The 25,821-nt window shown below is 36.7% G+C and overlaps 4 protein-coding genes and 1 long non-coding RNA gene across 5 annotated transcripts; 1 reads left to right on the top strand and 4 right to left on the bottom strand.

The window, feature by feature from the left end:
- The first annotated feature begins 489 nt into the window (after positions 1–489).
- Positions 490–5,144, top strand: LOC113725829 (beta-glucosidase 47-like). Its single transcript, XM_072078829.1, has 11 exons — positions 490–556; positions 637–695; positions 2,477–2,552; positions 2,740–2,814; positions 2,901–2,988; positions 3,348–3,600; positions 3,723–3,838; positions 4,078–4,333; positions 4,415–4,517; positions 4,606–4,714; positions 4,879–5,144. The coding sequence occupies exons 3-11, from the start codon at positions 2,492–2,494 to the stop codon at positions 5,066–5,068; spliced, it is 1,251 nt and encodes a 416-aa protein (XP_071934930.1). The 5' UTR covers positions 490–556; positions 637–695; positions 2,477–2,491; the 3' UTR covers positions 5,069–5,144.
- Positions 2,762–5,716, bottom strand: LOC113725830 (uncharacterized). Its single transcript, XR_011840194.1, has 3 exons — positions 5,557–5,716; positions 3,417–5,009; positions 2,762–3,054 (listed from the first exon to the last, which is right to left on the bottom strand). It is a non-coding gene; the product is annotated as an uncharacterized lncRNA (long non-coding RNA).
- Positions 5,717–9,134: 3,418 nt separating this feature from the next.
- Positions 9,135–13,656, bottom strand: LOC113725828 (MLO-like protein 6). Its single transcript, XM_072078828.1, has 15 exons — positions 13,016–13,656; positions 12,873–12,930; positions 12,618–12,775; positions 12,293–12,409; positions 12,132–12,192; positions 11,656–11,744; positions 11,426–11,500; positions 11,232–11,326; positions 11,074–11,123; positions 10,737–10,777; positions 10,463–10,636; positions 10,313–10,348; positions 9,953–10,020; positions 9,782–9,842; positions 9,135–9,674 (listed from the first exon to the last, which is right to left on the bottom strand). The coding sequence occupies exons 1-15, from the start codon at positions 13,136–13,138 to the stop codon at positions 9,225–9,227; spliced, it is 1,656 nt and encodes a 551-aa protein (XP_071934929.1). The 5' UTR covers positions 13,139–13,656; the 3' UTR covers positions 9,135–9,224.
- Positions 13,657–17,597: 3,941 nt separating this feature from the next.
- On the bottom strand, positions 17,598–20,240 carry LOC113730814 (tetraspanin-6-like). The gene is made up of 3 exons (XM_027255758.2): positions 19,487–20,240; positions 17,937–18,250; positions 17,598–17,778 (listed from the first exon to the last, which is right to left on the bottom strand). The coding sequence occupies exons 1-3, from the start codon at positions 19,976–19,978 to the stop codon at positions 17,739–17,741; spliced, it is 846 nt and encodes a 281-aa protein (XP_027111559.1). The 5' UTR covers positions 19,979–20,240; the 3' UTR covers positions 17,598–17,738.
- A 1,418-nt stretch (positions 20,241–21,658) lies between these two features.
- LOC113721821 (serine carboxypeptidase-like 27) lies at positions 21,659–24,854 on the bottom strand. The gene is made up of 9 exons (XM_072078826.1): positions 24,428–24,854; positions 23,995–24,087; positions 23,816–23,908; positions 23,614–23,699; positions 23,257–23,517; positions 22,941–23,068; positions 22,626–22,721; positions 22,347–22,452; positions 21,659–22,219 (listed from the first exon to the last, which is right to left on the bottom strand). The coding sequence occupies exons 1-9, from the start codon at positions 24,843–24,845 to the stop codon at positions 22,061–22,063; spliced, it is 1,440 nt and encodes a 479-aa protein (XP_071934927.1). The 5' UTR covers positions 24,846–24,854; the 3' UTR covers positions 21,659–22,060.
- Between the last annotated feature and the right edge of the window lie 967 nt (positions 24,855–25,821).

Here is a 25,821-nt window from a genome sequence, read left to right as displayed (position 1 = left end):
AATATGAGCTGAACCTTGAAAATCCATATAACTTGTGAGGGGAGTTTGGACCTGCCAAACTTAGCTCAAAAGCTCAATTGGCACCCCTAGTTTTTACCTCCTCTTGTTCCCTGGAATGTGCTTCACAAGATTCCTTCTGTCCAGGGTAGTATAGTTCTATTTCTTTGAAGTTGTAGATTATTTCGTTTGCCACCATGAAACTCTCATTGTTTTCAGATGTTCTCCTTGTGATTACAATGTGCCTATGTATGATCATGGTGTCGTGTAATCCAAGTTATTTGAGGGGTCTGAAAAGCAGTCTACATCTAGCAGATTTTCCGAGCAACTTCCTTTATGGAACTGCATCATCTTCGTACCAGGTTTATCAGAGTTGCTTTCATCTTCCTGTTTTCAGAATTTTTTTTTAAAATTTGGTGCTACTATTTTTCTCAGAGCCAGATGCTTTGTCATTTTATATGCTGTCGCATACTTCATTTGTTTAATTTGCAGTTTGAAGGAGCTTTCTTAAGTGATGGGAAAGGCCTCAGTAACTGGGACATTTTTTCCCATGAAGCAGGTAAAATGATTCAGTTAGGAAAAATTATACGGGAGGAAAATAATACATAACTAAACTTGATTTGGCGATTCCACTGGTAGGTAACATCTTGGATGGAAGTAATGGAGACATTGCTGTTGATCATTACCATCGTTACTTGGTAATTTTAGTTCACTTACGAGAGACCTTTCCTTTGCAGCTGTTCCATATTTTTTTAATGCCTGTTGAATATACTTTGTGCTATGTGTAGTACTAAATGTAACTGTTCTAAAAGTTACAGCAACAGAAAAATGAAAGCAAGAACATGATTGGTTACTGACACATGATGATTTAATGCGTGGAGGGTGGACAAGTTGGGGTAAAAATGTTGAGAGTCCTTGAAAATCAGCAAAGCATATACCACCCTCGTACAAAATGACCCAGCATGCCAATACAAGCTTCTTGTTGATGCTTGTGGCGCATAATTGGCCAAAGACTGTCATGGAATCATGGTAGATGGAGAAAAAATAGTATAGATATAAAACAAGGATTTGGGCGTTCCTGTCTAGTGACCTGCTTGAACAGTGCAGGAATATCATCTTAGGATGTGCCTGCTGATATCAGTTCTGGTAAGCTACAAACTATGTCTTGATGCAATTCTAGCCTGTGTTAATATCACAGCTAAAACAATTTATAGTTGGAGAACCAAAATTTCAGTTGATGTCTTGCAATTGAAGTAAAGTAATAAAAAAAAAAAGGACTAATTTCATGATTGTTTTTCTAATGGAACTTACCATTTGACATAGAGAGTAGATCCCATGCAAATATAAGCTGTATGTCTTCATACCATTTGACATATAGAGTAGATCCCACTGCAACTTTTCTGTTGCAGTGTATCGGAATATGTAGTCTCTTGAGTGTTTTGAAATCTGATAATAATCATTGTCGTTTGTCTTTAAGCTAAACTTAGTTATGCTGTGCTTAAATAGTCATTGTGGTTGGGATGATTTGGTTACAAGAAGCAGCTTGGTCTTTTGGTTTCTAACAGTGATACTCCACATTTTGAGTATTCAGGTAAATACATGATGTCCTGGTGTTTCACTGCATCATTCTGATAAGAAAATAGTAGATGCTACCTGGACCTATTTTTTAACCCACAGTAAAAAAGGAATTTTGATCAATAGCAAGGTATTATGTGTAAGCTGAAAACACCTATTGTTGTCAGAGTTTTGATAATGCAATTCTTATGAGAAGGGAAACAAGTAGCCATACCAGATAATATGATTATTGGATAATTTACATTCTTTTCACTGGTGGCTGAAATTTGTTTCTCTGTCCAAGCATCAGCCACTGGATACAGAAGTAGCATCATGCCGATGCTGTCGCAAAATAGCCATCTCTTTCAAGTGAATATAGAAGGAATAGTTGCCTCAAGAAATCAATAGATTATTGGTTGAAAGCAAGAGTTAAAGCTCATGGTAATTGCAGAATAGTCTGGTACCGCCAAAAGTGTTTTGTGCACTCTAACCTTTTTGCGGCAAAAACATTCTCAAATCTCCTAGTAACCAAACTACGCCTTCTTACCTGTTTCATGGATGATTAAACTAACAACAGTAACTATGTCAGTGAGAAATAACTTCTATACAACAGCCTAAGTTTTTAGATCATCAGGATTGTGTAGGATTGCATGAAAGAAAGACACCAGACTGCCAGTCTTTTTTTCTTTTTTCTTAAGCAAGAGCAAAACGGGCAATTGCTATTTTGCCTGTTTCAGTAATATTACCAGACTAGATTGCTATTTTGATCCCTGTAGGACATCAGCAGAATGATGTTTTACAGTAGTAAAACTAAATGTAGTCTAAATGGCTCATAATCTGTATAACGGGCTGAACATTGCAAAAGAGAAATATGAAAAGAAGAAATGAATCAGATAATAATTCAATGTCCTGACAACAAATACAGGAGGATCTTGATCTGATGGAAGATCTCGGTGTGAATAGCTATCGCTTCTCTATATCATGGGCTAGAGTACTTCCCAGTAAGTCTTAGTTTAAATGGTAGCTCTCTCTCTCTCTCTCTCTTCTCTCTCTCTATTTTGCAATTGGATGAGAAACTGATTTGCACTTCAAGAAACTCCTGCTTTTCCTTCAATTTCATCTTATTATTATTGTTATTGTTATTTTTTTTTTCTGTGACAAGACTGCTATTTATTCATTGTGGATCAGAAGGGAGATTTGGAAATGTGAATATGGCTGGAATTAAGCACTACAACAAGCTTATTGATGCACTCCAAGATAAAGGTTACTTCTACTCTACGTCAGCTACTTGAAGCCATGATAATAGTGCTAGTAACAGGGGGGAAAGAATAATGTATATGAATTTCCAGGAATTTCTCCCTTTGCATCATTGACTCATTATGACATCCCTCAAGAGCTTGAAGAGAGATATGGAGCTTGGCTAAGTCCCAAAGTACAGTAAGCTGCAGCAACTCTTATTTCTACTGTAGGCTGTATTAGCTTCAAGATTGTATAGAACTATGCCTGAAGAATATCAGAAGTTGGCACTGGAATTAATCATCTTTTCAATATTGATACCAATAATGTGTATGAATAATTTTGACCATGAAAGTTGGTAAATCTGTGTTCTTGAATCTAGTTCTAATGAAATTGCTGCTTAATGAAGCTTTGCTTAGGTAAAATGGAATAGTTAAGTGCCACAATTTTATAATCCCCTTGTTTGCTGAGAAGGCCATTCAACTCAAAATTGATGTGTCTACTTGCTGCTGGATAAGATTCAATTAAGATGCAACTCATTTTGTAATCATTTTTTCCAGAGAAGATTTCAGATATTATGCAGATATCTGTTTCAAATACTTTGGGGACAGAGTGAAGTACTGGGTTACCTTCAATGAGCCCAATGTTGTAGCCATTCGTGGATATAGGTCCGGGATTTACCCTCCATCTAGGTGTTCTGCTTCATTTGGAAATTGTAGCACTGGAAATTCAGAGGAGGAGCCTTTTATAGCTGCCCATAATATGATACTGTCCCATGCAGCTGCTGTCAGGACTTATCGAACTAAATATAAGGTGCTCAGTTTCAACTGCATTATTTACTCAACTTCCCAAATAGGTTACCACGGTATCGATATGATAAACAGCAACCAATGACCTGATTAACAATAACTTGTACGTTTCATGGTAGCGTTCAGGAAAAACAAGGGGGAAGTATCGGGATTGTGATGAATGCTATATGGTTTGAGCCCTTCACTAACTCCTCAGAGGATAAGTTAGCAGCTGAGAGAGCTCAATCTTTCTTCCTGAATTGGTAAGATAGTCTTGACTCTTCACTATCACAAGATTGATGTATTGTGACGTCTTAAAATAAACCTTAAAACTCCTGATTCAGGAAAGTCAATGTTATAATGTCTCGTGGCTTTGTATAAATGACTATGATGCTTGAAGTCCTCCGGTAACTATGCATAAAATGACCTTACAAATTCCACATTTATGACCTGAAAAAGAAAAGGACCTATGTGGTCTTGTAACTCAGTGGTTTTAATACAGGTTCTTGGATCCAATTATATGTGGAAGATATCCTGCAGAGATGCAACAAATACTCGGATCACAGTTGCCAAACTTTCAAAGGCAGGAAGTCAGTGAGATAAAACTTGGATTAGACTTTATCGGCATAAACCACTATACTAGTTTCTATGCTAAAGATTGCATATACTCAACATGTGAACAAGGGCCAGGAGTGTCAAGGTCAGAGGGTTACTACTTAAGGACAGCATTTAAGGATGGTGTTCCCATTGGTGAAACTGTATGTATGTCAATTCAATGTTACCTCAAATTACTATTTGGTTCCTGTTATCCTAATTGAAGTATTTTCTGATGCAAGTAGACTGCAGTGGACTGGTTATATGTACATCCTCAGGGAATGTACAAAATTGTGATGTATATTAAAGATAGATACAATAACACACCAATGTTCATCACTGAAAATGGTAATTGAAAATTTTGCCTCATCTGTCTTTAGGATAGATTAGAAGCATACTATAATTTGTCTGATGTAGTCTAAACAAACTTGTCCAGGTTATGGAGAGCTGAACAAACTGAATTCATCTGTCAAAGATTTCATTAAAGATTACAGAAGGGTGGAGTACATGAATAGCTACTTGGCTTCATTGGCTCTAGCAATACGGTATATGTCTTCGTTATTCTTGACACGTTCCCACTATCTCTATGTTTGTAGTTTCTTTCATCCCTGTGTGTCCTTACGGACCTAAAGAAGAGTTTTTAAGGTGCTTAGCAAATGATAAACAAACTGCTTTTCTGATGCATTCGTAAAATTGGTCACATGATCAGGAATGGAGCCAATGTGAGAGGGTACTTTGCCTGGTCTTTGCTTGACAATTTTGAGTGGACATCTGGATATACAATAAGATTTGGACTTCACCATGTTGACTTTGCAACCCTTGAAAGAACTCCTAAGCTATCTGCAGATTGGTTCAAACAGTTGATTTCATACCACAGGAGTCTTTCAAGTAATGCCTGAGAGGCAATGCAATGAGATCGACTGTAAGCTTATGGCATTATGATGCAACCCTTCTCCCCTGTTTTTGCAATTTGCGCCCCGGCTCCCTTCCCCGCCCCGCCCCCCCCCCCCCCCCCCCCAACAACCCCACCCTACCCCATCCCCAAAAAAGAAAAAAAAGCTTTGAGATGCTACCCCAGCTTTCTTTCATTGTAACGTACTTCACTAGGAGATTACATGTTCCATCAGCCCAGCAGCTGTAAGCCACTTCTCCCCTCCCACATGAGGGTGTACATTATCTACTTCCAACCATCAAAATGGTGAAGAATGTGGACTATTCTTCACTGAGCTAGCTGTAGATTCTGTGTTTCTTAAAGAAAGTGAAGGACCTTCTATCTTAGAACAATACACAAATGATATTATATGTTTCGCTGACCATATATAAATCTGTTGACTATATTGAACAATGAGAGATGACAATGCAGATAAAAGATAAAAATTGCAATTACCTTTGGAACAAGCTTGTATTGATTTCTTGGATTGCATCTGGGCCTCATATTTCGGATGTGTTCTCCCTGTTGTCAGGAACTAGTTTAGTGCGTGTTTGTGCGTTTAACTCGGCGTAATATTTTGTCGCGCTTGCAGCTTTCCAATTCCATTCCTGATTTACCCCAAATCCATGTGGGTCCAACATCAATAAGATAAGCGTCGTTACGCATTCGCGACACTTCCTGGTTCCTGAGGACGGTAGTGGCACGAGCATGTTTAATACTACCAGAAAAGACTCAACAAAAAGTTTACCAACCCAAATAAAATGAACAGTATTAGTGGTCCTTCAAAAATTTTTTTTTTTTCAAGTTTTACTTCAATTACAAGTTGTAATTGAAGAGTTGGCCACCACATTAATTGCGGGGTGAGAGATCAAGGGTTCAAATCTTGTCTTCCATCAATGTGTCTCAATATGAGGTTTGTTCTAAATCTATACGGGTGTGTGGTGCACCCGTTTGGTCTGATGGTGATTCAGTCCCCGTTAGGGGTGCAAACTCGATTCAAGCTCGATCAATATCGAGCTCGAACTGGTCGAGTCAAAGTCAAATTCGAATTCGAATTCAAAATATTAAGCTCGTTAGCTCGCGAACTCGAATATATATATATATTTTTTATTTTAATAGTAAAATTATATAAATATCCTTAATATTTTATTATTTATTAAGAAAAAAATATTATTTTATTTATTTTTTAAAAAATAAAATAATTATTTTTATTGTTTCGAGCACAAACTTGAGCTTTAAAATTGTCAGCTCGTCGAGCTCGACCTCGAGTTTGAGTTCAATAAAATTAAATCAAAACTCGACTCGATTAAGCCAAAACTCGATTCGATTCGGCTCGTTTGCAACCCTAATCCCCGTTAGGTTCCTTCGACTCAGTTGGGCCACCCCATAAAGTAGTTTCTCCCCTTAGGAGTAGGAGTAAGATAGGTTAGGTTAGATGTGCCGTTATGCCAAAAAAAAAAATATTACAAGTTGTAAAAGTATCATTTCATATTGGATAAAAATACAATAACTAGGCATTAATAAGCTTGTCCAAATGAAGCAGTAAATTCAAAAATTGAGAGTTTTCTTTACATCAAAAAGTTAGATCACATGCAACGTGTACGGGCTAAGGTTGGTAACGGGATCCAATCTGTCAGCTTGCAAACATGAGGGAAAGAGTCGGCGCTAGATTTCTCAATTTATCTCCGACAATCAAGTCAGTGTCAGCTTGCAAACATGAGGGAAAGAGTCGGCGCTAGATTTCTCAATTTATCTCCGACAATCAAGTCAGTTTAGAGGAAGACATGAATAAACAATAATGGGAAAATGGCCTTTTTCGTCCCTAAACTTTTTTTTCCGGTCGATTTAGTCCCTAACTTTTATTTTTGGCCAATTTAATACATGAACTTAATTTTTGGGTCCAATTAAGGCCTTCTACGGCAGCGCCACCACCTGAAAGTAATTTAGCTCCTAATTTAACATTAAACAAGGGCATTTTGAGAGCTTCAGGTATGAATTGTAATCAAAGCCCTCTTGTTGCCTTAGAAGCAGATGAAGAAGATGAACAGCTTTTGAATCTATAGAAGCTTTTGAAAAGCCCTCTTATTGAATCTGTAGAAAATGAACGACCACACAACAAGAGGGTAGCCCTCTTCTAATGCAAGCTAGAAGCAGATGAAGACCGACTGGCCTGTGGTTGTGGGTTGTTCCATCTTAGTCTTTCATTGCTTGCCTGCTACAGAGGCTTCAGCAGAAGCAAGACAACAAGAAGTTCCCAAAATGCCGAGCCAAAATTCCTAAGTTGGTGCCGGACACTTTTGAAGGTTTAAGGTTCAGATATGTCAAAATTAGGTCAGGGAAAGGGAAAGTGACGCCGCCATGGCTGCAACACCAGTTGCAACGTGATGTGAGGAAAACATTGGAAGTTTAAATAGACAGAGGACCCAACCCCAGAAAGAGGGATGGATCCTCTCAAACCCCTCCTCTCCCTCTCCCCCTCCCCCTCACATTTGCCATCCGGGTTGCCCAACCAAAATACGGGTCGGACTTGCCTCAAACACACTGACCCATTTGCCCTACAAGTTAAATCATCACAGCCCTCTTGTTGCCTTAGAAGCAGATGAAGAAGAAGTACAAGGGTCAGTCATGTCAAGAAGAAGCAAGACGTTAGAGATCATTAAGGCTCCGTTTGGTAGTGAAAATATCTCGGGACAGAGAGTATCGAGCATAAAAGGAGGATCTTTTAGAAAGAAATTGAAGCTTTCTCGCTGCTGTTGATCTTCTTCGGCTTGACACCCTTACGGTTACTGGCGCTAACTGTAATCAAGATTTAAAATTCTTATTAGCATATGAAATTGGACAACATAACGTCCACCAGCAAAGAGAAAGAAAGCATAAATAAAACTTGGACTAATAAGAAGAAACCAGTCGTGATTGGTGATGAAAGATAGACAAGCAGCCATCATTAACCATCCCTCTCATCAATGAAACATCCGCCATTTTTTATTTTCCCACTTCCCTTTTCTCAGTTCACAACTTGAGCTGTGAACCCAAATTCACTCCACCACCCCTACCATCCACTCCACCACTAATATTTCCAAGTTCAATCGTCTTGTGTACCCCAACCCTCTCTTACGCCTTTAGGAGTTTTTCTTTCTTTCTTGTTTCTTAATAGATTGGCTCCAGATATCCCTTTTTCTACGGAGACTGACTTTGTCCCTGTCCGGCCCAATTAGCCTGCGAATTTTCATTTTTGTGGAGGTTGGCAGTGGAGAGGAGATAATTCAAAGTTTCCAAAATGCCCTTGTTTAATGTTAAATTAGGAGCTAAATTACTTTCAGGTGGTGGCGCCGCCGTAGAAGGCCTTAATTGGATCCGAAAATTAAGTTCATGTATTAAATTGGCCAAAAATAAAAGTTAGGGACTAAATCGACGAGAAAAAAAAATTTAGGGACGAAAATGGCCATTTTCCCAACAATAATTGATGGATCAATTGTTCTAAGATTCTGACATTCTAACAGAGCACGTGATTCAAGACATATTCTCATCAATCCTTTCTTCCAATAGCAGAGGCAGGGAAGGAAGATCAGACCTCGGTATTGGATTTGGCTTCATGCAGGTTGTCACTAATTATCGAACTCTTCTAGTTTTAGGCCCAAAGTAGTCTGGTTTTAAGCCCAGCAGAATCAATCCGTAAGAATCGGCGGGCACATTGTTTACAATTGTTCGGTTTGTTACATTTTTTTCCGTATACGTTTGTTTGGATAAGAGTTTATTTGAATGATTTATTTGAGATAATTACTGTAACATTTTTTATGATGTGATGTATGTGAGATAAAAAGGTGACTGGAAAGATAAAAAGGTGATTGGAATTTGTGAAGTAAATTATTTTGTTTCAAATTATCTCAATCCAAACACACAGGTGAATTTGTATTTTTTTGTCCGTCAAAATTTTAAATTTTGTTTGTGTAAATTAAAAATATTGTAAGAAATACAATAATTTATTGTAAATGTATGCTAGACATTGCAAGCAGCACAACAATTAGAAGCAACCGTACCAAACCAAACCATCTCAAATTGCCTAAGCAATTCCGCATTAAAAGAATAAAAGAATCACTACACGACTTTGCCCAGTATATATCCAATTACTTGAATGAGAAATCAGTGGAGCCGATATCAACTTCATGTTGAGTTTTTACCGAACGTTGTTTTGGAGAAATTCGGGACGTGGATGCTGGCTGGATTTCTTGAACTGTATGATGCATTACTGTAACTCTTCCAGCAGAATCAGCAGCATTATCATCAGCGTTATGCAGGGAAGATGAAGGCACTTCATGATCCCAAATTTCATTGTCAGAATTGGATCCCCGTGGGGTTGCTTGCAGGCTATCATCATCCACAGTACTGCAACGGAAGCCCTGCAACAGATGAACTGGAGACATTCCATGCAAGGGCGTTCCAGGCCTACTCGAGAAGGGTGTCGTACTTCCTGATTTCCTGTCTTCTTTTATGTGCTTTTTGGCAGTCTTGTGCCAGCTTTTGAGTGCTGATGACACTTTCTCATCGAATATTACCGGTTTCATTGTTGTGCCCATCTGTTAATTTGAACCAATGTGTATTGGATTAACATAATCAGTCTACATTTTTTGTTGGAACTTAATTGCTTCTTCGCGAGAGGAATGTAGCGAGTAAAGCACATTACCTGTGTTACTAGAGCGTACAAAGGAAGAGTAACATAGCTGCAGAGGACTTGTGTGAGGATCCTAAGACCAAAGAGAGAGAGAAGATTATTAATATGATTCTAATTATGCAGCTCAAGCATGATTGAAAATTGACGCAGAATTCTACGTGCCAAAGATCGTCTCAAACTCACCCCACTGAAAGTCTGATGGCTATGTCTTTAGGCCCCTTGTGGAAGCAAGACGGCACGCCATATTTATACTGAAGAAAAGAGAAGTCAAGATGAGTGTTATGTGAGGTTGTAGCATGAATAGACTCTTGAGATCATAATGGCTTTATAACAAAAACAAATCTCTGATTTCCCAAAACATTATGTTTGGACGCTAAGGAGTAGTGTATATTGAGGTCGAGCACACTATATTTGAGTCTTCTTCACAGTAACTCTTATTGTTGCATCAGACAGACATGATGTCAAGGTCACGAGAACAAAAAATTTTATCTCCCTGAAGCTTCTTTAGCTTCGTTTTTAAGAAATAGGAAGAAGATTCCTTACCCAAGTAAAAGCAAAGAAAGCCATCTGAAATGCATTCTGCAACACAGAGAGGGTGCCAGATTTAGGTTCAAATGATAGCTTTTATATAGCAAATAAAGATGTGAAACTTTCGGATCCTGATATATGAGTATGTTTTCAATCAACAGATACCTGAAAGAGAACAAATTGAACCAAGTAAAGGAGCAAACGAGGGCGATTGAACCAGAATAGATGGTCTCCTGTCTCCACTACTGGTGTTCCCTTGATAACATCACCTCTTTCTTGAATCCTCAATCCCATCTTTGTTATAATCACCAGTAGCTTTGTACCCACCAAGAGGATTATCTGCAAGTTTTTTAAGTATAAGCACTCTCTCATAGAAGTTATGCAAATACTGATTAATAACGTATTAACGTGATCTGTTTCGCATGCACTATTACAGTACCGCAAGAGGAATAAACGGTAGCCACAAGTATGAATGCCATCCTGCACAATACAAAATTCAACTTTGTCAATCAACAAGGGTACAAGGTCCCCAAGAGTGATATAATCGAATTGCAATTTTGCCAATAGAACCACCCAAATGACTAAAAAAGAAAAAGGATAAGTCCGCATATCAATCCAAGTTTGTAAACATGTTAGAAAGAGTTATTCCAAGATATAATAGCAGCAGTCAGGTTGTCAATTTGAAGTTCCGAACAAATCTTTTATCGTATAGTAGATCATGGCTTGATTAATTTTCTGACTTACAAGGATGTGAAAAAGCATTTAGTAATCCTTACCATGAGTATTTGACAAAAGAAACAGCACAGCAAAGAGCCATATGATAGGACTGCAGACAGATAAAACAGGAATTAGTGTCTAAGTTAAATTCTCCATTCAGAATTGTGAATAAACTCAGATCATGAAGAAAAGGGCAGAAACTACAGAATCAACTTACCTTATTCCAACCACGACTTTAAAATCTTCCTCGAGGGATCTCTTGATGTATGACCGAAAATCAAATGTTGTGTGGTTCTGGGGTGCTAAATGTGCCTGATATGCAAGTAATTAGATAAAGTAACCTCTTCATCTGTTAAAGCTCGTATGGATACAATAGTGTATAATCTATCCAAGGGACTTTCAACAACTTACAATGATAAAGCCATGTCTAAGAGCCAAATAGTCAACTTTTGTAACTGATGCAAAAAATTGTCTGAAAAAACAAACCTGATCCAGGCAAATAAAGAAAAGGATCAGGAAGCATCAATTGTGCACCACTACTCAGTTTGAGGGAAAAACAAAATAAACAGATTCTATCTGTATCCTGAAAAATCCTGTATTTCAGAAGTATTATAGACCAAAAGTTAGGTCGCTGCTCTTACAATCCAAAGGAGGATTGGAGACTTGCTCCAGAAGTGCAGATGTCTACGTCCAAAGGAAGTATCCCTAGCAAACCTGAATCTGTCTGGATCTGTGACGTACAAACATGTCAAGATTCGGTTAAATGAACTTTTGGTTAACAAAAAAAATGGAACATTAATTCAGGAAGTCTAATTATCTCGGCATGATTATTGTTGGAAGGCTACTATAAATTTGAAAAACAAAAAAAGATTTCGAAACAGCCACTTGTCACTCTGATAAGCATGTGTAGGTAAAATTGGGACTTGAGTGGACAAGTGAAATGACATTAAGAATCATCGACCATACCATGATTTCAATCCTTGAAACGAGATTATATCATAAACACTTAATTAAAACAGTAGTGTAATTCCAAGAAATCGACAGGCCAAAACATGATTATCACTGCAGAAAAATTGACTTTGTGCGCACTTGGGTTGGGCTAGTGGGAACTTCTTACCGTTATGGTATATGTACTCCAGAGTCTTGGTCTCATCCTCCCATGCTTTCCATACCCTCATCTGCAGTAATTTCATATCCTCGGCAATTAGTATCAAATATACACAAGAAAAAAGTACTGAACTTTTGAGGGGGTATTAATATTTCAAGCACTATTTTCACCTTTAGCCTACCCAATCCCAAAGTCGTGATACAATAGAGGACGTGAAAAGCGGCAAGCATGAAAATGAAGATATGGAGTTCGTGTAACCCCTTTTCTGAAACCAATTGCGATTTACCCTGCAAAACAAATTCCCATTACGTACTAGGTACCAATTAGACTCGCCAGATTACATGTTCCATGCTGTTCTGCCCTTTACATTTTTTTACATCGTTCAAAACATTATTAATACTTTGCAACAGTTAAATAATAGGAGTAACAAAAAGAAAAAGGGAAGAAAATTGAAATTGAACAACATAATGATCAATCATCAATTATTATACATACCTTGGCTTTGCATGGATTTATAAATTTTTCACCATCCAATTCATCATTTTCCCGACAAGGATGCCAGGTCCGGCCAGCACTCTTGGGTATGCATATTTTGGAAATGGGTTCTTGCACTACAGTAAGGAGCAATGAGATAAACCCCAAAAGCATAAGTTCTGAAAGAAAAAATGTTCATTAGTCCTGTGATCTTGTACATATAAACTTACCAAGCTCACATGCTCGTAACTAAGTGGAAGTCCAAGATTTTCTTACCTGCTTTGATCTTCTCCAGTGCATCGTGGAGAGCTTGTTTACGCTTTTTCTTTAACCACTGTGTATAATCAACTAGCCCAGTTAAATCAAGCACATAAATGACCGAAATGTTGGAAAGAAAACTGCTAGTAATTAGTACATACCGAGGCGAGAAGATGAATGAGAAATTCGACGATGATTGAGATAGCAACGAGAATAAAGCAGATAACTGCCACAGCCCACGTAGGTGTCTCCTGCAACGTAAGTTCTTTACTTTCTCCGGCCATGATTTCCAAATTATCCTATGCTACCTGGATCTCCAATGTATAATCAACTTGATAGTTTGAAGATGTAAGAAAAAAACTAAGATAGATGAGGATGGATTTAAGACTGAAGTAGTTGCGTACAAATGAACACCGCCACACACTTTTATGATAAGATATATACACTATTAATATATGCTGATTTATGGAAAATTATGCTGTGGCAGCATGAAGTTGGATAACATAAATATACATCTTGGCTTACATGTTTAGAATATGTGAAATATATATATATATATGACTTATCATAAGAGGAGAAATGGAAGGGGAGGGAAGACCACTGTTTTATGACTGTTCCACTTAGACAATTACCCTTGCTGACTTCGTCCCACGTATTTGAGCTCCCGCGCATTTGAGATTGACTGATGAAGAAGACGAAGATGATGATGAAGCTGCCCATCGAATTAGCAGATGACACGATTCTTGCGTGGTCCATTAAAATTTTTGGAAAAGTATCAGAAGAAAGAAAAGGTCTGAACTAGACTAGTTACGGTATGCAGCAGCTTGCAATTGCGTAATGCTTTTTTGTGGGAAATGTTTAGAAGCCATATGAAATTGTCAAAAATTTATCCTTTTCATCTATATTCGTTGAAGGCATATGAATGGCCACATGCCCAGAAATATTGGAGGGAATTGAAATCCGTTGCTATCCCTGAAACGACCGCAACCTTGAAAAGTCGTATAATGCATGCTACCATTTTCATGTTGGACTGGAAGGTTTCCGTGCCGAGTTAATGTGTCTTTGTCTTGTTTATCGTTATGCTGGACCTCATCCTCATGCTTGCCAGCTAAAACTTCATGATGCTATCAAATTTACGTGGAAGAGCAGCCATCCGAGGACACGTCTTAAACGTCTCTGCACATTGAGTAACCCCTCAAATTAAAAGGCACTTTCATACCTGGGATGTACTCTAATTTTGTCAAAGACCACTTGGCAAACTGAAAGATTCTCCATGCAACCTATTTGTCATTGAATTAAGGGATAATTTCAGAAACCTCCCCTGAGATTTCTAAAAATTTCACTGAGCTCCTCCAAAGTTTGAAAAATTACACCTACCTCCCTTGATTCGATAGATTTAGTAATAAAACCTTAAAATAATATTGACTTGGTCAAATTTTTAAATGAATATCCAAAAATGCCCTTGTGTAATGAGTTTTAATTTATTTCTCTATTCAATTATAAGATTATCTATACAATTATAAGGAAAAGATGTCAAATTTTTCATGTCCATACCTATTATTTGATAAAAAAAAATATATTAATAATTTTATCACTATGATAGGATACTTTTGATGGTATTTTATTTTCGATTTAGATTTATAAGATAGAAAAGAAAATATTGAAATAACGCATTCAGAATTTATGAATTTTTCAACTAGTGAAATTATCATAATTTAGTAGTGGTTTGGGGCCATTCTTTTTGATTTATTGTTAATTTTAATACCAAAAAATAGAAAATAAAAATCAGCAAAAATATTGGATTACATATATGTTAACTCATAAAAAAAATCACTAGTTCGACATTTGGTTACAATAGAAACTAAATGTAATAGTGGCAGTTCTACAGTTTTATTGACAAAAAAATTTAAAAAAAGGAATAAGAGGGATAAAGAATGAAAAAAATAATTTTAAAAGTTATTATAAGTATAAGCATACCAAACAAAGAAATTTCATTAAAATATTTAAGGGTAATATTGTCATTTTAAATGATAAGGGAGGCATGTATAATTTTTAAAACCTCAAAGGAGCTAAATAAAATTGTTAAAAGCCTCAAGGAGGTTTCTGATATTATCCCTTGAATTAATTCATAAACATGCGAGATATGTTATTGTCATTTAGTATCACGGATGACGGATGCTCTTGATCAGATGTTCGTACGTGTTCGGTCTGTTAAGCTATGGGTTGACTTTGACTGCAAACCAAACCAAAATTGATCGGCTCATCCGCTTATTTGATAACTCTATTTGATGTTGAAAATTAATTCATTCAGAAAATTCAGCATGTTTGATAACAGAAATAACTTAATGTATTAAGCACTTCTTAATTTGTGTACAAACTTTTGAATGAAATAAACTTTTTAGTGAAATCTGAATTGACTACATGTAGTGTAACTCTCATAGATATAACTCAATTTTATATATGCTCTTGCACAAAATACACGTTTGTTCTTTTTCTATTAACACACACATAGGGCTGCAAACGAATCGAGCAGCTCGCGAGCCGCTCACGAGCAACTCGAGTCAAGCTCGAGTCGAGAGCTCGAACTCGAGCTCAGAATATTAAGCTCGTTAGGCTCGCGAGCTTGAGTATATATATACATATATTTTTTTTATTTTTTTTATTTAATAATAAAATTACGTATATTATATATATTTTTTATTTTTTATTTTCATAGTAAAATTACGTATATATCCTTAATATTTTATTATTTATTAAGAAAAAAATATTATTTTATTTATTTTTTTAAAATAAAATAATTATTTTTTATTTTTTTCGAGCTCGAACTCGAGCTCGGCTCGACTTGATTCGAGTCGAGCTCGAGCTTGAAAATTGCCGGCTCGTCGAGCTCGAGTTTGGTAAAATTTAGTCGAGACTCGGTTCGATTAGCTCAAAACTCGACTCGACTCGACTCGTTTGCAGCCCTACACACACACGTATACAAATATACACTCTCAATCTCACACACAAATATGCACATTTATACACCACATCTAAATTGTTTTATTATTTTCTCTCGCTCTCTCTCTCTCAAACACACACATACACATTTTTCCTTCTTTCTTTCTTTCTAAATATACAAATAAAGGTAATTTTTTAAAAGATAAAAATATAATATTTTTGCTATATTTCAATTCAACACTTTAATTCAATTAGTTATCAGACAGATATAATTTAACCAACTCAGCAACTTAATACTTTAGCACTTAATTTTTAGATTTCAAGATTCAACGTTGACCACAATCTCGTCAAACCAAGTCCTAAGCTTCTTTTTTTGACCTGAAATGTTAATCATGGGATATGTCTCCGTGTGTGTGTCTGTTTTTTAAATGGTCAACTTGTGACATTTTCAACGTATAAAAACATCATATGACGGAACTGTTTGTGTTCCCCTATGCTTTCACAGTGGGTACTCACGAAAGTGGACTCGGTTGGAACATTCGAAAATGATTAATATCTCTATTTCTATCTCCGCCTAATTTGGAGAATTTTCCTGGCTGCCATAGAGCTGCTCGAGGTTTCATTACCGATCTTTGGGTGTGCTTTACCTATTTTGGAACTATTCCACCAAAAAGCTTTGCTTTTTTTTTTTTTATATTCTTAGTTCGATTTTTCGAAATGGCCACACGTCAGTCGACTGTTGACTTCAACGCTGAATACAATTCTTTCTTTGATTTAAGGATTCTGTCAAAAAGAAGTTCTCTCGATTCTATATATTTCTGACGAACTTTGCCTACTTTTAATTGAACTAGTAATACTTCATATGCTTTGCACTTGATTATATTGACTCTCGAAATAAATTTTTTTCTGTCAAATTTTGATCATCAATAATGATCATAATATAATATTTGTATTATTTCATTTTGCTTTGGACAATTTTTTTTACAACACGTTATTTAAAAGTCAGAGATTAAAGATTTTTCAAACTTTTCTAAACTATGAGGTTCATTTATAACTTAAATTCTATCACACAAATATCAACATCATTATGTTTTGGCAAACAACGTTGATAAATAGCAGTAAAGTAAAGGCTCAATTTGTAAAATCAACTTCTAGAAGAGTTTTAGAGTAAATGAATTGACTCATACAATTTATGTTAATTAAAGACTTTAACGAATAATTGAAGAATAAAATAAAACTAAAACGCTAAAGGCTTTGCCATTAGTGATGAGTTTTTGAATGATAGATAAGGAATTCATAACTTTTATTACTTCTTTTTTGTTTTTGCTAAGTGAAAAAAATTGGACCAATGTAATTGGTTACAGTTCTTCACATAAATTTGGACTTGGTTGGCCCATACTGTCATGCCAAATAAAACTTAATTATTTTACATAAATATTATTTGTACCATCGTTATTTTTTATGTGCTGTGAGTTGGGGAAAATAAAATGCACAATTATCCAAGCAATCCATTAGCAGCAGCAGGCACGAAAATATATAAAGTCACGCCTGCCCCTCTTTTCATTTTCCCCATAAATCTTTGACAAGCAATAGGACGAAACAAAAAATTTGTAAGGTACGTGCCAACAGGCAATAGTGAATAGGCAACCACACAAACGTCTGAAATGAAGCGGGAGGCATTCCAAAGTTAAAAGCTTAAAAGTTAAAGAGGGACCAAGAGAGCAGAACGTAGCTAGTGTTTGTGAATAAAGAGAATGGTTTGTTAAAGTAGAGGAGAGGCTCATGCATCCATCCACATCCAAATGCCAACCACGCCAATGGGATATATATATATAAGCTGAATCTGAAAACAGCACAAGGATATCCAACTTTTGCACAGTGAAAGACTGCAATTAACTGTAAAATACATAGGAAAAAGTGAAAGCTTTCCTCCATGTCCTTTGTTTAGTAAAGTTGGTGTCTCCTTTCATTCAACCATCTCCACCTGTCGAAGAAACAAAACGTCAAAAGGAAGAATGGAAGAAGAACAAAGTAGAAAAAAATGAAAATAAAAAGCAAAAACCAAAAGAAAGACCAGATTTTTGCATGGATTGAGATGGATGGATAGATGATTGAGTTATTGGGTTTTGATGAGTTAATTACCAATGAAAATCCCATCTGGGGTGGATCTTGGACATCCTGTTACGGCCATAAGGATAATCTGTTTCAGCTCTTTTGGTGTTTTGGAAAGCACAGCAGCCAATGGAATAGATGCCTATGAGTAAAACAACCATGACAATGTTAAGTACAGAGAGCTTGTGCCAGTCTCTCCTCACATCTTCAAGCACTCCGGCCTTGCACGAATCGCACTGGTAACAAAGCATGGTCGGGGAGTTGTTCCATTGGTAGCAGTCCGGGTCCTGAGCCATCGTTGTTGCTGCATAATTGCATGAAGTTGGAGGCTTGCAGCAACCAGACTGCAATGTATATTTTTAAGCAGCATTATACATACGTTTTTAATTAGCAATATGCATCAAAGAGGAATATATACTAACAGAATTAAGTCTACTATGTACCCACCTACAATTATAATTTGTAGAACTTTAATTGGTGACTAAACCTTAACGTTTGGAATCAAATTGTACACTAGTCCATACAAGTTTTATGTGTAAGCTTTTCTGGACAAAACAAGTAAGAACAGATTACCCGAGTAGTCACTGAACTTTTTGAATAGTAGAGTTTTGGCCACTCAACTTATAAGAGCATGTATTTATCCATTAAATTATCAAAAGTGTAAATCTCGAGCCATCTCGCCTGTTTTCACTGTGAAGTCTGTTAAATCTAGTTATGTCTTGTGACTCATGCAGTCTTTAGATCTAGTCGATTTAATAATGGAAACAGACCGAATGTTCCAAAACTTACATCTCTGATAGTTTAATGGATAAATACATATTGTTAAAGTTGAGTAGCCAAAGCTTTGCTATTCAAAAAATTCAGTGGATCAGGTAATTTGCTCAACAAATAATAAATAACTGCAACTCGATTACCATTAAATTTAATTCGTACACCCTCACTATATTATGCATGTTCAATTTTAAAATAAAATTTGGTCAGGATATGACTAAGATATATACTGTAATATAGCGCATATAAAATTTTTGTCTTCAATCTTCGAAATATTTGTATTTTTCGAAAAATCTCGATTTGATTACTATCATACTGTGTCATAAGAAAGAAACCAAAAAAAAAAAAAAAGAAGGAGATATAGAAAGGCCTAATAGATTGGGATTTTTCGAGTGGTCTCATACAAGAAGTCTACTAACATTCCTCTAAATTTAGGCGGGACAAACTGAATGGATTCTCTTTCAAATTGGTGGTGAAAAGTGATGAATTGTAAACATTCGCAAACCAAACCACCACCAACATGAACACGTACAGTTGCTTCTTGACCACCATAAGGCCTGTCCATCCTCACCCCACCTGGCCCCCAAAAATAGCGAACAGAAATAGCACATGAAAAGGAGACTTGGCAACTCTGTACTATGACAAATTTAAGTGCCCTTTTTAGTTTTTACCTCCAGTATTTAGCGTGCCTTCAAGAATTATGTTGTACCTGAGTCCTCCCACCAATTGATTTCTAAACAATCAAAATCTTCTACTTATTTGGGGGAAAAAAATAAAAGGGGAAAAAAAAAAGAAAAGACAATAGATACCTGAATTGGAGTCAAGTCTTTGTTGAGATAATCATAAGGAGTCCACATAACAATGCTAGCACAAGTTTTAGAACTCAAAATACAATTCCGGATGGCCATCCAATAGTGAGGATCCTCAACTCTCTTCCTCAACCATGGAGAATAATCATTAAGGTGATACTCTCTATAAACCCTCCCCTCAACCGGATGCCCTCCACCTTGGCTCGTCACCACGAACCCGAAAACTGTCAGAGCCATCAAAGCTCCTATGAGAAACAGCATGACCAGCAAATACACCCACAGAGCCCATGCAACGTTGAAACAAGCCCCAATAAAACCAGCCAGCGATATTATCAGAATCACAAAGCCGATCACCAGAAGGGGTGTTTGAAGAAAGCTTTCACAGGTGGTGCTGCTCTTAGCCATCCATAAACCTGCACCGATGATCGGGATTGAGGCTAAAAGTGTGAAGAGGTTCAAGAAACCTATTACTGTATTGCTAAATCTGTACATTTCTTTCTAATTTTTACTACTGCTACTAGTTGTAGTATTTGATCGCTCAGTGAAGTGTACAACTGTTATGTGCGTATTGTAGGTGTTTTGTGGGTTCTTGTGTTGGGGGGGTGTCTTGTTCAGCTTTTGCTTTTGAGAGGGAGACAATGGTTGGGAACTAAAGAATTGTGAAAATGTGTATCAGCCAGCTTTGCTTCATTGCTTTTTGCTGCGGGTTGAGGAATAATAAGTTAATCAGAGAGCTTTATTTGCAACTGGTGACAATGACTATAATGCACTTCTTAGCTATTAAGGAAACTCTAGTTGGATTTCTCTAAAAAACCAGTACATGCTGCAAGCTTAGATTTTATATGCTTTACTGCACGCACTAAAGGCAGGTGCATACTGCATACTCTCTCTTTTTCTTTTTCTTTTTTAATTCTCTCATCCCTCTCCACCTTTTTCGTTCCCAACTGTTAAACACAGAATTTGAACACTGAAGAAGATCTTAAAAATCCTATCCTAAGGCAAGCATATACTTGCACCAGAAAAAAAGGCTAGTATATATTACACTGGTAAGATTTTCATGCAAGACCTGTTACTCAAAGAGCTTCCGTCTTGATTTTTTTTTAATGCTAATGATGAATGACGAGTTGATTTGTTTTGGCAGTTACTGGTTCATTTTGTCTTGAATCTTGGTTGGACTTCAATCAAAAAAAAAAAAAAAAAATCTTGATTGGACTTAGAAGCCATGTTTAGATGTAGTTATCAAACTCGACACAACGTTGTTTAATTTTGTTCAAGCGTTTTTTAGTGCACAACAATTTGCCGAGAAAATAGTAATCTCTTTTCTTGCAAACTTGGCTATTGAGACATAAGACACAGATGAAAAAGTTCAAGTTACTGTTTTCAGGCGGTGCTGGAGGGTTAAGGCATCAGCTGAATTATTCATAACTCGTGGGTAGAAGGCAAGCAAAGCATAAGGGACAATATAGTCAATGTATGTAAAGTGGCTTTATAGCTTTTAGGCATGGATATCAATTTTTTGCTTGTTCTTAAAGCATGATGATCAGAATGGAATTAGGACTGTGGAATATTTTGATTGTTTCTTTCTTATCTTCTCATCTTGGGCTCCTTCTTCTATTCCTTTTTTTTTTTTTTTTTAATAATTGATTTCCCAGTTTGATTCGCTTTTAGATTCCACAAATACATTTATTGCTAAAAGTTATCAATAATTCGTGATCCGTTATCTTACAAAGTTGTCGACCCTTTAATCCTTTATAGCCACCAATTTTTTTTAAGTTTTTTAAAACATGGTGCTGCCCAGAGAATCCTTTAAAGCCACTACACTATGGTTCCAGAGAAGGGAGAAAAATTAAGTAGTATATAAATAGAGAAGTGGTTGAACCACAGGAAAAGCCCTTTAAGGATAAATAATATTTATTTCAATCGTCCCTCAACTTCTAATCAAGATCTTAATTGATCCCTCACTCTAAAAAGTGTTTATTAATTAAGTCCTAAAGTTTCAAAATTGGCTTTAATCTCAGGCATCTATCTCTGAAATACTCAATCCTCTCTTAATCATTTAGTTGAATTTAATTTCGTGATAAACTATAATAAGGATGGCGGATAAAAGGATTGGCAATACAATTTTTGCCGGTGGATTGTAATTGAGGTAGCTATTTTCACTAGTTAAACCTTTGCGAGTAAATCAATTTTTACAACTAAATAAGGATCAATACAAATAGAGTACAGCTAATTGACATTAAAAATAACCCACACAAAAGGATGGAAATAACAAATTACATATGATGGGACAAATATTAACCAGTTTCATGACACCCCATTTCAGCAGCCAAAGCACCTTTAAGAGTGACTCTTGACCAATTCATTAATCCTGCAAAGTCTTTTTTTTTTTTTTTTTTTTTTTTTTACCCTTACAGAAAACAAAAAGCTCTAATGCGCTTATTTCTTGAAATAAAATAAAAATAAAGAATGGCAGCCAACAATCAAATCATTACCCAAGTATGAACAGTGAAACAATCCCATATGTATAGAGCTCTGAAATTGCTGGGGAACTTGCTTCCTAATCCTTTTGGGTACTCAAAAAAGTTTACTTGGTGATGAAGGCAGATTTTTGTTTTTCAAGAAATGGTGAAAAAGAGTCAAAGCAAGCCTAGGGCGGCCCAATGGAACTTCATGCCCAGCTCCTCTCACCGTCACATATGTCAAACCTTCATATACTTGGCTCCAACCACCAACCTATATAGGCAGATAATTTGCGTAAAATATCCAAAGGAGGAATTCATGACAAATATATAGCTCAATCAAAATGAAACATAATTTCAAGACTAAGTGGTTCTATACGCACTTATATAATGTCACTAACCTTTCGCTTGTCATACCAAGCATACCAATCAGTAATGTTCTTGAGGTTTAGAGCTTTCAAGGAATAGCGGGTAGCTGTGAGCGGCAAAACTGCATCTGTGTCTCCGCTGTTTAATCAATTTCCAGATTCACTAACCATCAAATTTTTGTGGGTTTTTTTTTTTTTGGGTTCACTATAAAATAATCGTAAGTCAAAAACTTTTGGATCCATTTTAAGGTAGGATTAACCAAGTCAATCGAAGGAAGAAGATCAAACATGCAGTCTAATTAATTTACTTACCTAAAGACCCATAGTCGGTGGCCTGCTGCTATAAGTTCTTTGAAAATGGGGAGCATAGATTTCGGGGAATCAGTCCAGCTGCTCCTTATAACTTCACTGCAATGCAAGAGGCTGAGACGTCACATTGGTCTCTACCAGTTCTTTATTTATTTATTTATTTTTGCGAAGTTTGATGTGTTTTGAGGTAAAACAGGTTATTTATGCGACAGCTTAAGCTTTTCAACATTTATTTTTTGTTTCATTTTTTATTTTCTCAATTATATTTTATCCATTTCTAGACCTCTCAGTTCTCTTTAGGTTAATTGTAGTCCAAACCTGCAAGTCATCCAAGGATGAGGAAGTTGAGTAATGTTGGCATGCAGAGCCTTTTGTACATCCGGATTATTCATGTACACTTTCGTATACTTCACGATGCACTGATCATTCCCTCTGAATTTCCAGGGCTGTATATTCAACAGATGAGGTCCACTTCAGAGCATGTTCAATGTCAAGATCAACAAAATGCGAATAGATACGAATACAAAAGAGATTGTTCAAAGGCATCTAAAGAGATTGTTAGAATATGTTGTAGACTTTCCCAGGATAAAATTAATGAGTGGTCTGGTCTTAGGTGAGGATGCCAAAGACTCACCAGGGGCATATTTAAGTTATTGATGGGGGTTCCGAGGTCGTTGCAAGGATTATCATAAATGGCATAGGGATTGATGTCTCCAAACTCCGAATAAGCACTTTCAAGGGCTTGGAAACACTGGATCCTTGGGAACAAAAACGAGTCATATGGGCAGGATTTGTTTAGTGCCTCATAAGTTGAATCCGAGATCAATCCATGATTCCACCAGAACTCAAATGTTCCTATGTTGTCATAGTAATCATCAATCAGCGGATTCCCTAGCTGCAAAATTTTTGAGTGGAATAAAGATTAAAACTAACTTCAGTTACATAAATGTTATAAGGGATTTTTTTTTTCCCAAATTGTGTTAAATCCTACCAGAAATCCTCTAAAGTTTATGATGGGATTCTTGAGACCCTTGTTGTGTCGGACTATGACCTGAGATAGCTCAGGAATGTAGTGACCTGAAAACCCAGGCAGTTGATCAGATGAAAGGCGTTAAGAAGTGGATCGACTTAATTATGAAGAGGGAAGTCAAAGGCTAGATCAGCAAGGGGGAAGGGGTGATGGAGTATCAAACCTGCATAACTTTCTCCAGCAATGTAAAATGGCCTGTTTTTATATTGAGGGAACCTTTCAAACCATCTTTTCAGAAAGTTATAAGCATCTTTAGCTGCAATTTTAAACCACTATGTCAGTGACCAAGAAAAAAAAGAAACCAATGCCGTACGATTGACCAAACAACCCATGCCCACACACCTGTTCTTTTATCTCCAGTCACCATATCAAATGAAGTATTCGAATAAGAGAATCCAACACCAGCAGGAGAATCCAGGAATAGTAAGTTGGCCACTGCATCAAATGTAAATTTTAGGCATGCTTTCGTTGTTTGCCATATCTCCATTATTCTGTGTCTGATTCCTTCTACTACTGTTTGATTAATGACTCATGACAAACGCACCAGAAATAACTAAGTTCTGCCCAACTAATCTAAACCTTACTACAAGGGACAAAGCAAGAGAAAAAATTAAATTAGAATAACGCAAGAGTTCAAACTGACAAGTGCTCTAGATATTACAGTCAGTTGATGTACATACCATGATGTCAGCTGTGGAAGCACTTTTAACTTTGTGTTTTGGTATGATAAATATGTGATGCACTTATGAATGTAATCATATCCATTGACCGTTACCTTTGTTCCAAGCATATGGACTCAGACCGAGTGTCTTGCCATCAGGACTGACCCTAAAAGGGCCAACCTCCTCCGATGCGCCATAAGCAATGGATGAGCAGCCAGGTCCACCATTGAGCCACAAAACAAGTGGCTTTGTCTCAGGCTTCTCACTAGCTGGAGATTCAATCAACCAGTAGAATAAAGCCCTGCCAGCAATCTTATCAACTGTTACATAGCCTGAGTATTGAGAGAAAGTAATGTTTGCCGCTTGACCAGGCAACCTGATGATCCTATCACTCTCTTGGTGCCTGCCTTGTTTTGCATTGGCGACAAACATTGATGAAGCCAAATGCAGGGTACCAAAGCACAAAACATACAGAACGAGGGAGCCATTTGATGAGCTCTTACTCATTTTCGTTGAATACTTCCAAGCCATCAGGCTTAGCTTTTCTCGAGTGTTTGTGGAGTTTGGAGTTTCATATCTGAAGGGTAATATGGTGATCATTCATTGCTATTGAAGAGTGAAAACTAAGAAACATTAACAAATAACGACGAGTCAATAAGGGACTAGGATGCCTTGCCTGGTGTGAATTTGAGCTGTATACCAACTGGTTTTGCATTGATTAATCATGTTGCATGTTAGCCTGGCGTGTTCAGCAAAAAAACTTCACTAATCAAGTCATTAATTACTTCATTGTAGCTTTTGGGCGGCAAACGTGCGAGGTTTTAGCATATTTTGTGCACTCGTTTGTTCTAGCTATGGACGTGTTTACTATGGGAAATTAAGTAAGAGAAGAATCAAAAGTCAATATGCGGATCCGCTTGAAATCTTTTACCGTGTTTCATAGAACACTTGTTTTTGTGGCTTGCCTGAAATATACTAACTCATTCTAGCAGCAAATATATGAAATGAAATGGGGGATTTCATCTACGTCCTTTGACCTCAACAACTTAGCAACTAAACGAGAAATGCATCTTATTTGTCAACAATTATTTTCTTTTTTCATCTCTTGTGCTAATTTGGCTTCGAGGTTCAAAATTCAAGTTTACTGTAAAAGTTATGATCTGAACGACTAAATTGGACATCATCGATTCACCTGTAAATAGACGCATATAATTTTGCTCATAGGAGTTTTTTTTTTTTTCTTTTTTTTCTTTTTGCTTGGAGACTAACACCTATTGTGCCTTCATTGGAAACAGAACTAGCCCTGTATTCCAATAAATGTGTCAAGATTTCTTTTTCCCGTGTTTCAGTTGGCAGTTGGCTTCTAACATAAACTTCGGCTTCCACTGTGGACCTCTATGGAGATTTGCACATTTTAAGGTGAAATTGAGCTGTACTGTGTCAAGATCCGCAAGCTTCTTCGACATTTGAGATATATATTTTTGCAGTTTTTGACTCTTTGATGGCA

The sequence above is a fragment of the Coffea arabica genome, chromosome 2e (assembly GCF_036785885.1).
Source record: "Coffea arabica cultivar ET-39 chromosome 2e, Coffea Arabica ET-39 HiFi, whole genome shotgun sequence".
Taxonomy (NCBI): Eukaryota; Viridiplantae; Streptophyta; class Magnoliopsida; order Gentianales; family Rubiaceae; genus Coffea; species Coffea arabica.
Note: the sequence above shows the minus strand (reverse complement) of the source record. Positions and strands in the feature narration are given on the sequence as shown.

What these genes read in the sequence shown, in the direction of transcription:
- LOC113725829 (XM_072078829.1), top strand. Translation starts at nt 2,492, where the DNA reads ATGGAAGATCTCGGTGTGAATAGCTATCGCTTCTCTATATCATGGGCT. An exon ending in ATGGGCTAGAGTACTTCCCA is followed by an intron (nt 2,553 to 2,739) that starts GTAAGTCTTAGT and finishes ATTGTGGATCAG; the next exon opens with AAGGGAGATTTGGAAATGTG. An exon ending in GTGTTCCCATTGGTGAAACT is followed by an intron (nt 4,334 to 4,414) that starts GTATGTATGTCA and finishes TGATGCAAGTAG; the next exon opens with ACTGCAGTGGACTGGTTATA.
- LOC113725828 (XM_072078828.1), bottom strand. Translation starts at nt 13,138, where the DNA reads ATGGCCGGAGAAAGTAAAGAACTTACGTTGCAGGAGACACCTACGTGG. An exon ending in TACCGTTTATTCCTCTTGCG is followed by an intron (nt 10,637 to 10,736) that starts GTACTGTAATAG and finishes AAAAACTTGCAG; the next exon opens with ATAATCCTCTTGGTGGGTAC. An exon ending in TGTACGCTCTAGTAACACAG is followed by an intron (nt 9,675 to 9,781) that starts GTAATGTGCTTT and finishes TCAAATTAACAG; the next exon opens with ATGGGCACAACAATGAAACC.
- LOC113730814 (XM_027255758.2), bottom strand. Translation starts at nt 19,978, where the DNA reads ATGTACAGATTTAGCAATACAGTAATAGGTTTCTTGAACCTCTTCACA. An exon ending in AAGACTTGACTCCAATTCAG is followed by an intron (nt 18,251 to 19,486) that starts GTATCTATTGTC and finishes TATACATTGCAG; the next exon opens with TCTGGTTGCTGCAAGCCTCC. An exon ending in CCCAGATGGGATTTTCATTG is followed by an intron (nt 17,779 to 17,936) that starts GTAATTAACTCA and finishes TTTCTTCGACAG; the next exon opens with GTGGAGATGGTTGAATGAAA.
- LOC113721821 (XM_072078826.1), bottom strand. Translation starts at nt 24,845, where the DNA reads ATGGCTTGGAAGTATTCAACGAAAATGAGTAAGAGCTCATCAAATGGC. An exon ending in TCCATATGCTTGGAACAAAG is followed by an intron (nt 24,088 to 24,427) that starts GTAACGGTCAAT and finishes CATTTGATGCAG; the next exon opens with TGGCCAACTTACTATTCCTG. An exon ending in CATCCTTGGATGACTTGCAG is followed by an intron (nt 22,722 to 22,940) that starts GTTTGGACTACA and finishes CTTGCATTGCAG; the next exon opens with TGAAGTTATAAGGAGCAGCT.